At 41.6% G+C, this 15,278-nt stretch overlaps 1 protein-coding gene across 1 annotated transcript in view; it reads left to right on the top strand.

Annotated features, from left to right (window-relative positions):
• PIN4 (peptidylprolyl cis/trans isomerase, NIMA-interacting 4) overlaps positions 1–8,155 on the top strand; it is an 83,565-nt gene extending 75,410 nt beyond the window's left edge. Inside the window, exon 4 of the mRNA XM_078663799.1 lies at positions 6,833–8,155. Within this exon, the coding sequence (XP_078519925.1) occupies positions 6,833–6,991 (159 nt within the window). The 3' untranslated portion in view covers positions 6,992–8,155. The remainder of the gene's footprint in view (positions 1–6,832) is intronic.
• Positions 8,156–15,278: the final 7,123 nt, after the last annotated feature.

Here is a 15,278-nt window from a genome sequence, read left to right as displayed (position 1 = left end):
ACACTCTTTCCAACTGTCACAACTTGCACAGGCCTTCTGGAGGTGGGCCATACACAAAATCTATCTCCTAGCGGAACACCTTCCTGGAGTAGACCATCAGATTGCAGATCTGCTCAGCAGACAGAGACAACAGATTCACGAGTGCGCACTCCCCTCTCAGGTTCTCCTCCTGTTCTTTCAGATGTGGGACTTCGCAGACATAGATCTGTTACCCACATACCAAAACGCAAAATGCCCAAGCTTCGCCTCCAGTTATCCACACCCATTTCCCAAGGCAATGCACTATGGATGAACCTGTCAGGGATATTTGGCTACGCTTTTCCGCCTCTCCCACTCATTCCACTAGTGGTTCGGAAGCTCAGGCAAACATACCTCACACTAATCTTAGTACCTCCCACATGGGCCCATCAACCATGGTTCACCACCCTGTTGGCGCTCTCAGCATCTCGCATCCAGTCTCCTCACACAGAGTGATGGAGAGATATGACACCCAGATCCCAGACATCTCAACCTAGCAATGTGGCACCTGAAGTCATAGAGTTTGGCTACCTTAATCTTACACAAGACTGTATGAACATTATTAAAGAAGCTAGGCGACCTACTACAAGAGCTTGCAGAAATGGAAGCGGTTTGTTATTTATTGTAATTACAACCATATCAACCCGCTTGATGCTTCAGTTCAGAACATCATTTGTAATTTACTGCATTTACAATGCTCAAATTTAGTGTACACATCTATATACTTACATCTCGCTGCAATAGCCACATACCTTCAGAATAGACTGCATCTGTCCCTCTTCAGAGTGTCTCTATTAAAGCCTTTGTGGAAGGACTCAAGAGAGTTATTCCCCCAAGACTTCCACCTGCCCCAGCGTGGAATCTTAATATTGTTCTTACCCGGTTAATGGGTGCACTCTTTGGGGCATTGCATGAATGTGAACTGCAATTTCTCACTTAGAAGGTTGCTTTCCTCTTTGCTATCACATCACTGAGGAGAGTGGGTGAGCTTCAGGCACTAACCATAGGAGAACCTTTTTTACAAGTACACCAAAAGAAAGTGGTTCATCGTACTAACCCAACATTAAATCAGGACCCTTCGCGACCCAAAAAGGGGAGGTCCCCTCTGTTCCTACCTACGGTATTTGTGGAGGGTATTCGTAGTCAGGCAGAGATACCTGAACCACACACAAATCGTGTTAGTTTCATAGATAAATTCTCTAGAACTAGCGAGTTGTGGGGGTGACCCCCGTAGTAGAAGTTCCTTACGCGAAGTGGGACGAATCGGCCCGGAAACACAAAGGAGCAGAAAGATATCGAGATTACAGCTACCAAGTGTAATGGACTAACATCAAACTTTGCCCATACACCATAACGGGGATATGAAATGGAGTAAAGCGAATCGCAACCCATTACCCTTGTAAAGATAAGATTGGACCTAAATAACTTAAAGATATAAAAAATAAGTCACAGAAATAGATAATGTGAAGAGTGCAAGTATGAGTATGTTAGGTTGTGAGGTGATGTGAGATACTTGTGGTGCAAGGTGAATATCAATTTAGGGGTAATTCACACAAAATATGAAATGTATCTAACAACATAGTGCACAGAAAATCAAAAACATATATAAAAAAGCAATTTTTTTAAATTTAAATGTCGTTTTTAACTTTTGATAAAATGAATTTAATAAATAAGAATGGATTTGAATAAATAAACTGTTGAAATCATTGTAACAATATAACAAAGGGGAATCCAATGAGCTTTTTTTGAAGCCATTAGTGAATTGGACTTAGGTCGAGTGGGAGTGCTCTTGTAGCCTTTATATTGGTGACCCCCTGTAGTCACACTTACATAAAGATGGGTGCACCGCCCGTGAAGGTTTCCAGCATCTCGCCGCGAAGTTGGAGCAACTAGAGAATGTATCTGTGAAACTTGAACCTGATTTGTGTGTGGTTCAGGTATCTCTGCATGACTAGGAATATTCTCCACAAATACCGGAGGTAGGAACAGCGGGGACCTCCCCTTTTTGGTTCCTGAAAAGGTCCTGGTGAATGCCGTGTGACCCCTTCTGTATGGGCACACCTTCCACGGCAGAAACATGTCGACACTTTGCAGTAAATGAGGGGTGAAGGAATCCTCAATTTTCTCCTTTCACCTCAATCCTTCACGTTTTTTAATCTAGCCGGATGGCCCCGGAATATAATTGACAGTGGGTATACATCTGAGCTAGTTTTAAACTTCCCTATCTGCACTTAGTCTTCGGTGATCCTAAATCATGTAATTGTTTGTATTGTCTTCCTTTCCCTGTTTCTCCACCCCAGGGGTTGGTCTGCCCGGGGGTTTCTGTGGCACGCCCTATGATGAAGCATGTCACAATTTTGTTAGTGTGGGTAGTTTTCTCCACATCACACACATGCCACTGGTTTCTATGTGTACACATTGTAGTACACTTCCTCTTTTTCCTACTCCTCTGTGTGATATTCAACAAGTCAAATGGTCCTGCAAAATCCAACCCTACCTTGGTGCTTCTGGCATTGGTACAAAGTGCACTGGAGTCTGGTATGTCTCGCAATGTTTATCCAACTCTAGACAGGTGTTACAGTTAGCAACCCACCTAGACACTTGACCATTCAAGGAGGGCCACCAAAAATGTTTAAAATTTCTACAGGTTCCAACAACCCCAAGCTTGTCTTCGTGGGCAGCTTGGATGAGCGTCTCACAAATAGACACAGGTGGAACACAGATATCACTGCGGATGAGAGTACCTTTTACAATAGACAATTTACTGCCAACTTGTGCACATGGTTTGAGGGACGGAACTAGTGATCTCTCTTTGGACCAATCTTTTAAAACCCATTCTGTGGCTACACAAAGTGCTTTATCCTTCTGTATCGAAGACAGCCATTCTTCATATGGCAAGATGCCAGTGGAATCTAAAACCTCTTCCACTAAAGCTACTACACACTCAACATCATCATGCTCTTTATCTTTGGCGAAAGCTTGTAGCAGCATCATGGACAAACAGCCAGCCCTTACATTCCTCCCTCCCAAAATAAATTTGAAGGTAACGTGTTATTCTCGCAAGCAGGGCTGCAGCCTAATAAGTCTCGAAGAGCTCTTACCAGATCCATTGCCATACAGAAGTTTTTGGTCGCTGAAATGTTCAATATTTGTCCCCCATCTGAGTATTCTAAATTTCTTCACCGCACACGAGCAGACCAATTCCTCTCTTTTAATTGTGCTATAATGCGCTTCTGCTTGTTTCAAGCACCTAGAAGCAGACGCTACTTATTGTTCTTAACCACACACCCACTGAGATAAAACAGCACCTAATCCAAATTGACTGACATCCACAGTAAGAAAACATTTGTTTTCTGATGTAAAAGGTGAAAGAGCTGGTGCATTAACAATCAATTGTGTAACTTTTTCAAAGGCGTTGTTCCCAGCTGTGTCCCACGCAAATGTAACTTCTTTCTTTTAAAAGATGAAGCAAAGGTTGAATAACTTTGGCATAATCGAGAATGAATCTGGAATAATAATCACTCATGCCCAAAAATGACCGAAGTGCATCTTTATCTTTAGACGGTGTAGCTTCTGAGGTGTATGAGGGAAAACGTAGGTTTGATGCCCACAGAGGTGATGTGATGACCTAAATAATCCAAGTCTCTGGTTAGAAACTAACATTTATCACGTCTCTGGGTAATACCAATATCCCTGAGGATGTCTAAAACTTATATCAGTATTTTACTGTGCTCACTGACCGTTTCAGAAAATATTAGAGCATCGTCCTTCTAAGCCTGAACACCATTAATCCCGGCCAAAACTCTGCCATAAGTTTATGGAACACACTCACCGCAGAAGTTACATTTTGTAGGCTCCACCCATGTTACAAACGTGGTCTGCAATTCTGCTGTGAGTGGAGTTTGGTGATATGCTGACCTGAGATAAGGAGAAAAAATTGGCATTGGCAATATTGGCCAATAAACCTTTCATTTTTGGCAGGAGGGTGACAGCCTATTATGATATTTTTATTAAGTGTGCGTAAGTCTGCACACAGACGATTATCTCCTGTTTTTTCCCCACCCGCACAATAACAATTGGTCTGACCCATTCAGAGGAATTAGTTGTGGTAATAACGCCCTCTTCAGAAAGGTAGTCCAATAATTTGTATAGGTCGTCACTAAAACTCAAAGACCGATCAGACATTGGGATTCACAGGAACACAATTTTGTTTGAGTTTGATTACATGTCAAAACCTGCTAATATTCCCTATATTTATATTAGAAAACCTCTGGGTACTTTTCTAATATCATATTTATTTAATTTTCGCTTCATTATCAAGCAGAGCAATGCAAGCATCATTAAGTCGAACAAGTAACCAGTTTCAGACCCATCTTTGCAAGATCTTGCCAACCTACAATATTCTTCCCTTTGAAAACCATATACAACTTAGTCACAAAATGTCTTCCAAGACATGTTGCATCATCCAAAAAGAACCCTAGCATCTCAATGTCTTGATCTCCATAGACCCGGAGAAGAATATCTGTGGGTTTAAGAGATTTGTTTTTAAACCACCATTGGTTGTATAAAACATCAGGAATTATTTTAATAGGTGCTTTTGAATCCGCCATTGTATTTAAAGATACATTGCCACTTTAAACTTCACAGAGGGGAATTATCACTGTTTTAGTTAACTGTACCTCAGCAACAACTGTGAGAATCAGTTTTGTTAAATCAAGCAAGTCTAGCAAGGAAAAAAGGAAAAGAAAGCACAGAACACAGGTGATGGCAAATTATATTCTTATTTGACAGCTATTCGTAGTAAGATGATCCTGACACAAGTACAACTCCATGACAGAAGAAACCCTGAGGAAGAGAGACCGAAAATAAGGATTTGCATCAACTGCCCTTCGTGGCCAGTGTCATCATTTGGAATTCCTGAAATGCCCCTGTCACCTCAGCTCTTCTGGCAGCAAGCCAAACGCTAGTGAACTAGGCGTGATGTAAGGCCAATGATAGACAGATGACAGGCTGAGTATCTCAAAGAAGTATACTTACAGAAGCAGTGCAAAAAAAATAGAAATGTGAGTATAAGTGAATTAAAAAAGTTCAACAATAGTCCAGAATACATTTATTAGTGACAACTGGTGAACTTGTTAAAAAAACACAGTGTCGGCTTTGAATTTATCTACCGAGAAAAAAATGGTCTACTAGTTTCAGCCGTGATGGGCTCAAGGACCCCGGCTTTCTTCAGGACCTAGTTATAGAAGCTACTGCATTTAAGTGCTGGTTTTGAAACAGCGAAAACAAAACAGCAACATAAAGATCACAATGTAATTGCAAGTGACCAATCACAGTCCCTCTACACTGGATGATAAATTATTCATACCTATCCAACGTGAGGTAACAAACCTCACCTCACCTGGCACTGACTCAGGTCAAGGGAGGCACCGCCCTCTCCGTCGATACCTCGGGGTAAGTCCTGAGGCAGACTTCTTTAATTCACTTATACTCACATTTCTATTTTTTTTCGCACTGCTTCTGTTAGTATACTTCCTTGAGATACTCAGCCTGTCATCTGTCTATCATTGGCCTTACATCACGCCTAGTTCACTAGCGTTTGGCTTGCTGCCAGAAGAGCTGAGGTGACAGGGGCACTTCAGGAATTCCAAATGATGACACTGGCCACGAAGGGCAGTTGATGGAAATCCTTATTTTCGGTCTCCCTTCCTCAGGGTTTCTTCTGTCATGGAGTTGTACTTGTGTCAGGATCATCTTACTACGAATAGCTGTCATATAAGTATATGATTTGCCATCACCTGTGCTCTGTGCTTTCCTTTCCTTTTTTCCTTGCTAGACCACCAGTTTGTTGTTGTGTTGTTTATAAATAGAATTGGGGATTGAAACTGGTATGGTCTTTAAATATTTTCCCTGAGACCCCCTTTCTCTCCCCCTATGGGAGTGGAATCATGTATGAGTAAATCAAGCAAGTCATCATCTACATCACACTGTACACTGGAATACAATTTCTTTCACTTCTGCGCACACTTTGAAAATGACCCAATTCATGTCATTTGTTGTAAAGTTTACCCAAGGCAGGACATACAGGATCGTTACTCAGTGTGTTTTTGATCCACATTTGAAGCATACTGTACCATTCTGCTTTTTCAAATGACTTATTTGATCTGCTTGTGGGAGGCCTCCTTCTTTTTCTTCACTGTTTCACGAGGGTTTCAGCGTGTCCTGGCGAACCTCACTGAGTTTAAAAGCTTTTCCTTGCATTGCTGAATTAGCTCAGAGGATTATGCGCCTGCATCAGTCACGTTTGTAAGCCGCAGCTTCACGAACTCAAACGGGGCCAATTTACACTGCTATCTTTTCAACGAGGATTGAAATAAGTACCACTTATTGTGATAATGGTACTAACTAGTAAGGGGTCGCCAGCAGGCAATACTGTTTGTGTCTGCAGCTTTTGAAACGCTTAACTACTACTTAAAAAATACTACTCCCCCTTTTCAAATCCATTCCTATCATTATATCCCTATTCCAAGCTCTACTCAACATGCATGAAATTAAGAGCATAATCCTAACACAATTTATGCACAAGAAAAAATAATTGTACTAACCTAGTAACTACTAATCTTGTGTTACAAGTAGCATACTCCTCTCCAAAAAAAGCATTTCAATACATTGTCAGGAGTCTTAAGAGCTATATAAATCCATTTACAATTACAGTGCATGTAACGGCAAGTAACGATGATCGCAATCTCTTGTAAATAAGTATGTCTAAAAAACCTTGTTCTCTAATTCTGTACCTTTCTTTTGATTCTTGTAGGGAGACTTGGGTTGGATGACCAGAGGATCCATGGTTGGACCTTTTCAAGAAGCCGCCTTTGCTTTGTCTGTCAGTACCATGGACAAGCCCGTGTACACAGACCCTCCTGTCAAAACCAAATTTGGATACCACATCATCATGGTGGAAGGAAGAAAATAGACGTCTGAAACAGTAAAACATATTGAATCCTCTCCAAGATCAAATGTTCCAGTCAGCAAGATTGCCTGTCTCGAGTGGCAAGACCCAACTACACAATTTGTCCACCCAATATAAAAATATTAAAATCTGGATGCATATGCGACACAAACACAGATAGTAGAATGTACCACAGTTCAGTACTTTGCAGTACGTTTTGTGTACTCCGTAATTAGAAGGCTACCCTGTGCTAACTTGCTGTACTGTGAAGACCGAGAGCTTGAAGAGATAGTCTCAAAGGTGACTCCTCGATGTAATTGCATTTGTCTTTTTACCCATCTCTTATCTTGGCATTTATGGCCACATGCTTACCCACCACAAGCTGGTATGAAGAGTCCTTCTTCATCATTTTTACCAAACATCCGACAAATCACGTATGTAGAGATATACTAACTTTGGGCATAAAAGCAAGAGCCATGGCAGGTTGTCAAGCTATCCAGAAGATGGTTTTCATGCTCACTGGTTATCCTGAAAGCCTGGCATGGCTGGGGGACTCGACCACCACCCTTCAACTCTGTGGATCTAGGCAATATTGTTGTTTGTGCCGTGCACAATACTTTGCCTTATTAATTCACTAAGACAGGCGACAAAGTACGAATACATCACACTTTAGTATATCACAGAAACATCATTTGAATATAAAAGTAAAACATCCATAATTTTCTAGCTTGGAATTAATAGAGACAGCCTACTTTACATAATCTCCCCTAGAAGCAAGAGGAAATAGTAAAGGTCATTTTCAGTGTTGTCTGTCTATTGGTAAGAAGCTTGTGGCATCTTTTGAATACGCCCTATTAAAATGTTCTCAGAGAGTTATGCACAGAACAGAAATAACATGCTTAAGATGCCTTTTCAGTTGAGAAAGTCAGAGCTTATAAACTATTCAATACCTCCACAACATGTCAAATAATCGGTTTGCAAATAAAATTGATAAACAGTTTATTCTTTGAAAACTCTTAAATATATTTGATTGAGCTAATTTTGGGATGTTTTAAGCTGTAGTTCCAAATGTCTTGCAGACTCTTTTATGGCATCAATTTATGTTTTGTTATAAGGTCATGCTTTCGTTCATTCATTTCTTACTAAATCTTATTTTATTGTCCAATAATAAAAGCACTGCCCTTTTTACATGTCTAGTAAGCTTGTCTTTAAAACTATCCTCCCGCAGACACCACTTACGGTACACATGTTTGCATACACTTTGTTGTGTTCAGTATCTTTATGGGGCATATAAATATACACTGCCAACCTGAAGCCACAGAAGAATGAAAGAAATAGGAGGGGGTCATAAAAGAAAGGATGTAGCAAAAGAAATTGAGGCTACTCAACTTTAGACAAGATGGTGAAAATAATGTTTTGACAGTATTAGAGTGAAGAGATGAGAGGAACGAGATGGGTGAGAATAAAGCAAAACAAAAAGAGAAATAAGGACGACAAAAGACACATTAAAGGAGTGATGAAAACTATACAATAAATCAGGACGAGAAGTGCGGCCGAAAATTTTTGGGGGTGGAAAGAGACAGGTGAAAGAACAAAAGTTTGGCATTCAGGCAAAAGATAAGCCAGTTAGTTAACAGAGGTGAGATAAAGTGAGAAATTGAAGTAATCGAATCAGATAAAGGTAGTCAGGTAATCGTGACTCGGTTAAAGAATTTGATGGATGTCCTATAAAGCAGGGTGGCCCAGGCACTTTGCAGAGTGTGACCTAGGCATTCTGGTGGCATAATGTTGTCCTTCTTGACATAATGTGGGCTTCACAAACACCTCGGAAAAGTTCCGTGCCCATCCAATCTTTCCTTTACCTCAGTGCCATTAAAGACTTGGGGCCTTATTTACGACAAAGTAACGCAGCACGGTGCCGCAAGCCATTTGGCTGCGCTACGCTGCGTTACTTTGGAAGCATATCTACATTGATATGACAGATCCCTCTGCTCTGGTGCACAAGTGGCTGCCATACGCCGATGCAGGCACTGTTGCACCACGGTGGTAGAATGCAGCACCCATAGAAAGAGGAAACAAGCATTGGAAATGCAATAGGTCTCGCATTAGAAAAGTTGGATCTATTGGTTTTGTAAATGACAATTTTATTTTTATGTGTTGGTCTTGAAAATAGCAAAATTAATAGCTTTGTCATTTACAATGCCAATACTTTTAACTTTTGCAAATGTGACACCTATAGCATTTGTAATGCAACATGTTTTGTATGTACGTGACTTAGATGTATTCATATTACAAATACAAATGGCTTTTAATTTTTTTAAATAATTAATACTTAAATAAAAGTTCTTGTAATTTATAATAGCAATAGCTTAAAGTATTGTAAATAACTTTTGTGAAGAATATGTTGAGTGTATTTTATGACGACTTTAACATGTTGTACATTATAAACAGTTGCATGATTTCAAGATTTATCTATAAAGGTATTTCTAAAAGGCCCCACCCCCTTACATCCGAATATTTACCAATTCTCATGGCAATACATTTATTTAAAGTACTGTTTTAAAAATGTGAGTCTTCATTTATTTGAAACGGTGTGGCACCAGTACAAAGATAGCCCCGGAATAACTGTGAGCGCTGGCAGGAGCGCTAAGTGAGGCCACACACACAGTGAAGTGAAGGGGCTCGCAGCACTGCACACTTCCCTCGTACAGATTTCGTGATCACAAAACCTGCACGTGCCAGTCACTGGGCGGCTGTTGCATGTGGCTGCAGGCGAGGGGAAGGCAGCGACAGTTGATCCAGTGAATTGCTGCGTCCTTTCAACCACTTGAATATGTAAATGTTGGTGGCGCCACTTGCAATCGCTCTGCAGGATATCGCAACGAGTTTAAGAAAATGTATGCTGTTTGAGATGATGGGAGGGGTGGGTGTTAACAGTAAAAGTAATACTAACATCTAAAAAGGAGGAGGCAGCAGGGAGAGAGGAGACAAGAGGGGGCGATATCACAACCTGTGTTAGCTGATTAACAACAATGGGGGCCGCTTCTCAGACATTTCATAAGCAGCTACTCCTAATGAGATTATCCTAAATTAGTCTTGCACCATTCGGTGTGCCTAGGGTAAAATTATTTTATAAACTGTTGTGTGGCATAGTATGTATGAGACATACTTGCATAACATACCTACACTCACTTTCCAAACTACCTCTGTAGAATGTAAGGAATGCATGCCAAGCTTATATGTGGCTGAATGTGCCTTCCTGTAATGTAACTGATGCTTATGTAAAGCGCCCACCTCTGTATCGAGTTTATGCTAGATAAAACAGCAGCGGGAAACAAGACGGAGGGCATTGCTGTGGGGAGGGGGGAGGAGAAATGCGACACGGGGTGGAGCGGGGAGAGCGGCGAGTGTGAAGCAGCAGGGGCCTTTGAAGTGAAGCTAAGCTTCACTTCAAAGGAGTGGGAGGAGTGCTGCTGGGGAACAGATGGCGATTTGATGATGTGCACGCGCATTTTAGGTCAATGCGCTTGCGCATTGACCTAAAAGCGCACGGGCACAGCATCAAATCGCCAGTGTAGTTAAACCTTGTTTAAGCCCCTATAGTCTCGCTCTGCTCAATGCGCATGCGCATTGAGAGGCGAGACCTAAAAACGAGGAGAAATGGGAACATTTCTCTTCGTTGTGCTTCCCTACTCCTCCCCTAGGGGGCGTAGCCATTCTGATGCATTTCTAGGTTTACGATTTCTAGTAAATCTGGAAATGCAGCAGAATCCATGGGTGTTGTGTGGGAGCACCCACAGCACCCCTCACCAATGGCACACCCCTTTCAAGCAAAGTGATGCGTGATAAGGGGCCGTATTTACAAAGACACGAAATGCGACGCAAGGTGGCTTTACCTGGTCTTGTAAATATGGGGCAGCACACTGCGCCGCTGGTGTGTTACAAAAAGTGAAGCACTGGGGGCCCAAGGATCTTGTAAATATGCCGCTTCGTTCATAGTGGCTGTTGTTTTACGGTTCTAGCTACTTTCCTGATTTAGTTTAGAATTATTACTATTTTCACCATTAGCAGGCATTGCACAAGGAGCTACGCTGGCGGTCCCACTTCCACATAAAACTCCAGCAACACTTTTGCCAGCTCTGAAACTGGAAGGGGCGTCTTCGCGCATGTTTCCTGCTGCTGCTGGTTGCTCGGCTTACCATACAGAAACCATGTTGGTGTTTAAATTTAATTACAACATGTAAAGAAATGAGTAAATGATTCATGGAGAAGGGAAACAATGCTTTTGTAACCATGTTCAATATTCAGAGCCTGCCACACTTGAATCCACTCTCCATCTAAGTGTTAGCATAAAAGGAGGGTTTAAGAAAGATGTAACATAAAGACAGGCGTTTTACAGACAAAAGGACTTCTGTTTTAGGAGGTTCAGTTAGTTCCACTATAATGTATAAAATGCATTTTTGCTACACAGACACACGAAAATCATGAGCTTTACTTCCCGGTAGGGAACGTCCTGTCTTGTGTGTTCAGTTGGTGAGGGAAGTTTTTTAGGTCCGACTTTGATAGCTTTACCTGTATTGTCAGACTGCTGTTTTTTCTAAAAAAAAAACATTCATACAGTTTTTTTTCCATCTGCAGGCTTCATCCGTCGGTCTTTTAAATTGCCATTCACATTTTCTTCCACCGATCACACCGAATGTATGACATTACTACGCATGCTTTTACCACGCATGCCTTTACATCGCAGTTTTTACAACTCATAGCGCAAAGGGGTGCTGGATAGTGAATAGTTTAGTTTACTAGGAAACAAAGATGGGAGCACACTGCTAGCCTCTCCTCCAGATCGCCCCTCTGCATTCTGGTATATGCAGTGCGTGTAACTTGAAGAGTTTGAGAAAGTTTGTGAGTGTTTCACCAAAGTTGGTGCAAGTAAGTACTTGATATTTCCAGAATCTCTAGACACGAGACATGGCTCGTGTTTCGGGATAGTACCCCTCATCAGTAGAGAAAAGTTCTGGGGTGGTTGAGAAGGCCGCCAAACAACCGTCACAGGCTTCGTTGCCTCTTAGGCACGCAGGTGCATCTCCAAAAGCTCGCCAGCTTGGGGGCTCACGGGAGCACTTTTAACAGGAAACAAAGATGGGAGCACACTGCTAGCCTCTCCTCCGGATCGCCCCTCTGCATTCTGGTATATGCAGTGCGTGTAACTTGAAGAGTTTGAGAAAAAGTTTGTGAGCGTTTCACCAAAGTTGGTGCAAGTAAGTACTTGATATTTCCAGAATCTCTAGACACGAGACATGGCTCGTGTTTCGGGATAGTACCCCTCATCAGTAGAGAAAAGTTCTGGGGTGGTTGAGAAGGCCGCCAAACAACCGTCACAGGCTACGTTGCCTCTTAGGCACGCAGGTGCATCTCCAAAAGCTCGTCAGCTTGGGGGCTCACGGGAGCACTTTTAACAGGAAACAAAGATGGGAGCACACTGCTAGCCTCTCCTCCGGATCGCCCCTCTGCATTCTGGTATATGCAGTGCGTGTAACTTGAAGAGTTTGAGAAAAAGTTTGTGAGTGTTTCACCAAAGTTGGTGCAAGTAAGTACTTGATATTTATAGAATCTCTAGACACGAGACATGGCTCGTGTTTCGGGATAGTACCCCTCATCAGTAGAGAAAAGTTCTGGGGTGGTTCAGAAGGCCGCCAAACAACCGTCACAGGCTTCGTTGCCTCTTAGGCACGCAGGTGCATCTCCAAAAGAGTTTAATTTACTATTCCAACTCCAGTCCCCGTGGATAGTAGGGAAGGTGTTGGATAGTAAATTAAAACTATTCCCTATCCTAGAGCGCCCCCAGTGCAATGCGTTGTAATAGTTGCGTCGTAAAGGCACTGCGTGGTAAAAGTTGCGTTGTAAAGGATGTCTCCCGATCACAGCATACAGCATGGGCTAGCCACTAGTGGGTCACCTAAACGTTGTTCTTTTCTCTTTAGTGACAAGTCTGCTTCAAAGTGGGCTTTTTATATTATCTGTTTTTATTAACTTTAAATACAGTATAATTATTTTAATTGCATATTAGAGGCTCAGTTGGATAGGGATTTATTTTAGATCTCCTTTTTAGGTTTCGCCTGCACAGCACTTGCTCTGTGCATGTGAAATCTCTTGTATTTAATATATCTTAAAAGGGGGCTCTTATCAGTTCCCGTCGCTGAATTACTGTTTCATCTGCTGTTGTGGGGAACTTTCTTTTTTGTTTACTTTCCCAGCCAGAGAAAGGAACCGCTGTGTTTATTCCTGATCTTTTCATCATGACGCCACCGAGGAGTATTCATTTGGTCTCACTTTACATTTTAGGTGGGCTTAAGTTCTTGAACTCAATTTTATGACTTTGGTTTCGTTGCATATATTAGTGTGCCTGTATGAGCCCATGTGAAGATAGTCACTTTCTCCCCATATTGAAAGAACTGGACAACACTGCCATCTACAGGTTATTTTTTTAGTTGAATATAAGGAGTGCCCTTGTTCTAATTGACACTTTCTTGCCTCTTGTCATTCATCACCTAGCATTATCCGTTTATTTTTCCCCATTTAGTTTCAGTTTGGTTAGCATGTGTTTGGCATTCATTTGTCAATATTTTGATGTCCATGAAACGGCTTTACTCTTCATCATGTGGGTCAGCAAACTATTTTCGAGCAGTAATCTGGCGCATCTTCTCCTGTTACTAATATGGTGTAGTTCAATTAGAGATATCTAAAGAATTCTGCTGTGAGCATCTCTAATTCTTATTTAGGTGGGAAAAAGAATGCATAGCATTCAGTCTCCATTTGTCTCATGTTGGCTATTCCAATTGTGTCCTTGTCCCGGTTTTTGAAACCTAGGTTGCTGACCTCTGTAATACATATTTCAATCCATAATGGAGTATTATGGATTGCTTTCTTTACCATCCTGTGCCATTGGCGGTCCTGCCTATCTTATCACCACCTTCGTTGGAGAGAGCAGGGATATGAGTGTACTTCCCCCTAAACCAGTAGTGCAAGTATCCCTTCAAGCCCATTGCAAATCTAGCTATCTAAAGAGGTGGTTCACTCTGATCCATAAAAACCCACTCGTTGATTATTCCCAAATAATAATCCTGCTTATTAGTCAGGGAGATCCTTTCATACTAAACCTCTTAAAGAGGATCTGCAATGAGATTCTCGGTCCCCCACCTTCCCATACGAAATCCTGTAAGATGTGAAGTGAGTTTTTTTTATATATATCTGGGCTCCACAAGGGCACTTTCCAAAATATAACATGATATAATGCTTTCGAATTCTTTATAAAACTAACCTTTCCCAGTAGAAACAGTAGGGGTAGCCCACCTGCCAGGTGTAAGCGGTTCCTAACTTAGCTAAAAAAAACCTCTTTTCAGTTCTTGTTGCAGATATCCTCAGATATTTAAAAGCCTTCTGCATTTATGTTAAGTGGGACAGTAGTGTTGGCTGTGGGCTGCCTCTCGCTTGCATGGTAGAGTATTCCCTTTCCCCAGTTAATTCAAAAACCAGCTGAACTCCTGAAATATTATTAAATATCGATTTATTGTTTTGTGAGGACTTGTAATATGCAACAAAATATTGTCTCCATTCAAACTGATTCTGTCTTTCCTACTCCAGGCACAATCTCACTCCCCAAATTATGCATCTTTCTATCCCACATGCAAGTGCCTTGAGCACCACAGCACAAGGAATTGATGCGGGAAAAACCTGTATGCCACCTCTCCGATAAGGGGTGAGACAACCCGCAGTTTAACCTATCCCAGGGCTTTAAGTGGGATGAGAAAACTGGGGGGGGGGGGGAGCGGGGGGTTGTCTCGAATGGGCGTGGCCAGTATCATTAGGGGCGTGGCTTTAACAAACTTAGCTAAAAATCTGTGTGCCGCCCGACTTGTATTTTGCTCTTTCTGTCATTGCATCCAGATATGCGAGACAAGTAACATCATACCTACAAGTACGTAAGCTGCAACTATGGCTTATTACATATAATATTGAGAAAAAGCTTCCAATTAAAGCCCTGGTGACCCTACCACAATGTTGCTGCTCTTGCGTTTTAGAAAGAGAAGGGAAATCCAGAAAGAAAATGACTATAAAGGATTTCCCTTCCCCCACAACCTCCCCTTGAATGTGACCAGGATTTCTGCAAGCTGCTATTTCGTTTTTAACAATTTTAAAAACCTATTGATGTGAGAATATGTGTTTTTAAAATTACACTTCTGCAAGCTGCTATTTCGTTTTAACAATTTTAAAAACCTATTGCTGTGAGAATATGTGTTTTTAAAATTACATT

The sequence above is a fragment of the Lissotriton helveticus genome, chromosome 10, assembly GCF_964261635.1.
Source record: "Lissotriton helveticus chromosome 10, aLisHel1.1, whole genome shotgun sequence".
Taxonomy (NCBI): Eukaryota; Metazoa; Chordata; class Amphibia; order Caudata; family Salamandridae; genus Lissotriton; species Lissotriton helveticus.
This window is presented reverse-complemented; position numbering and strand designations above follow the sequence as displayed.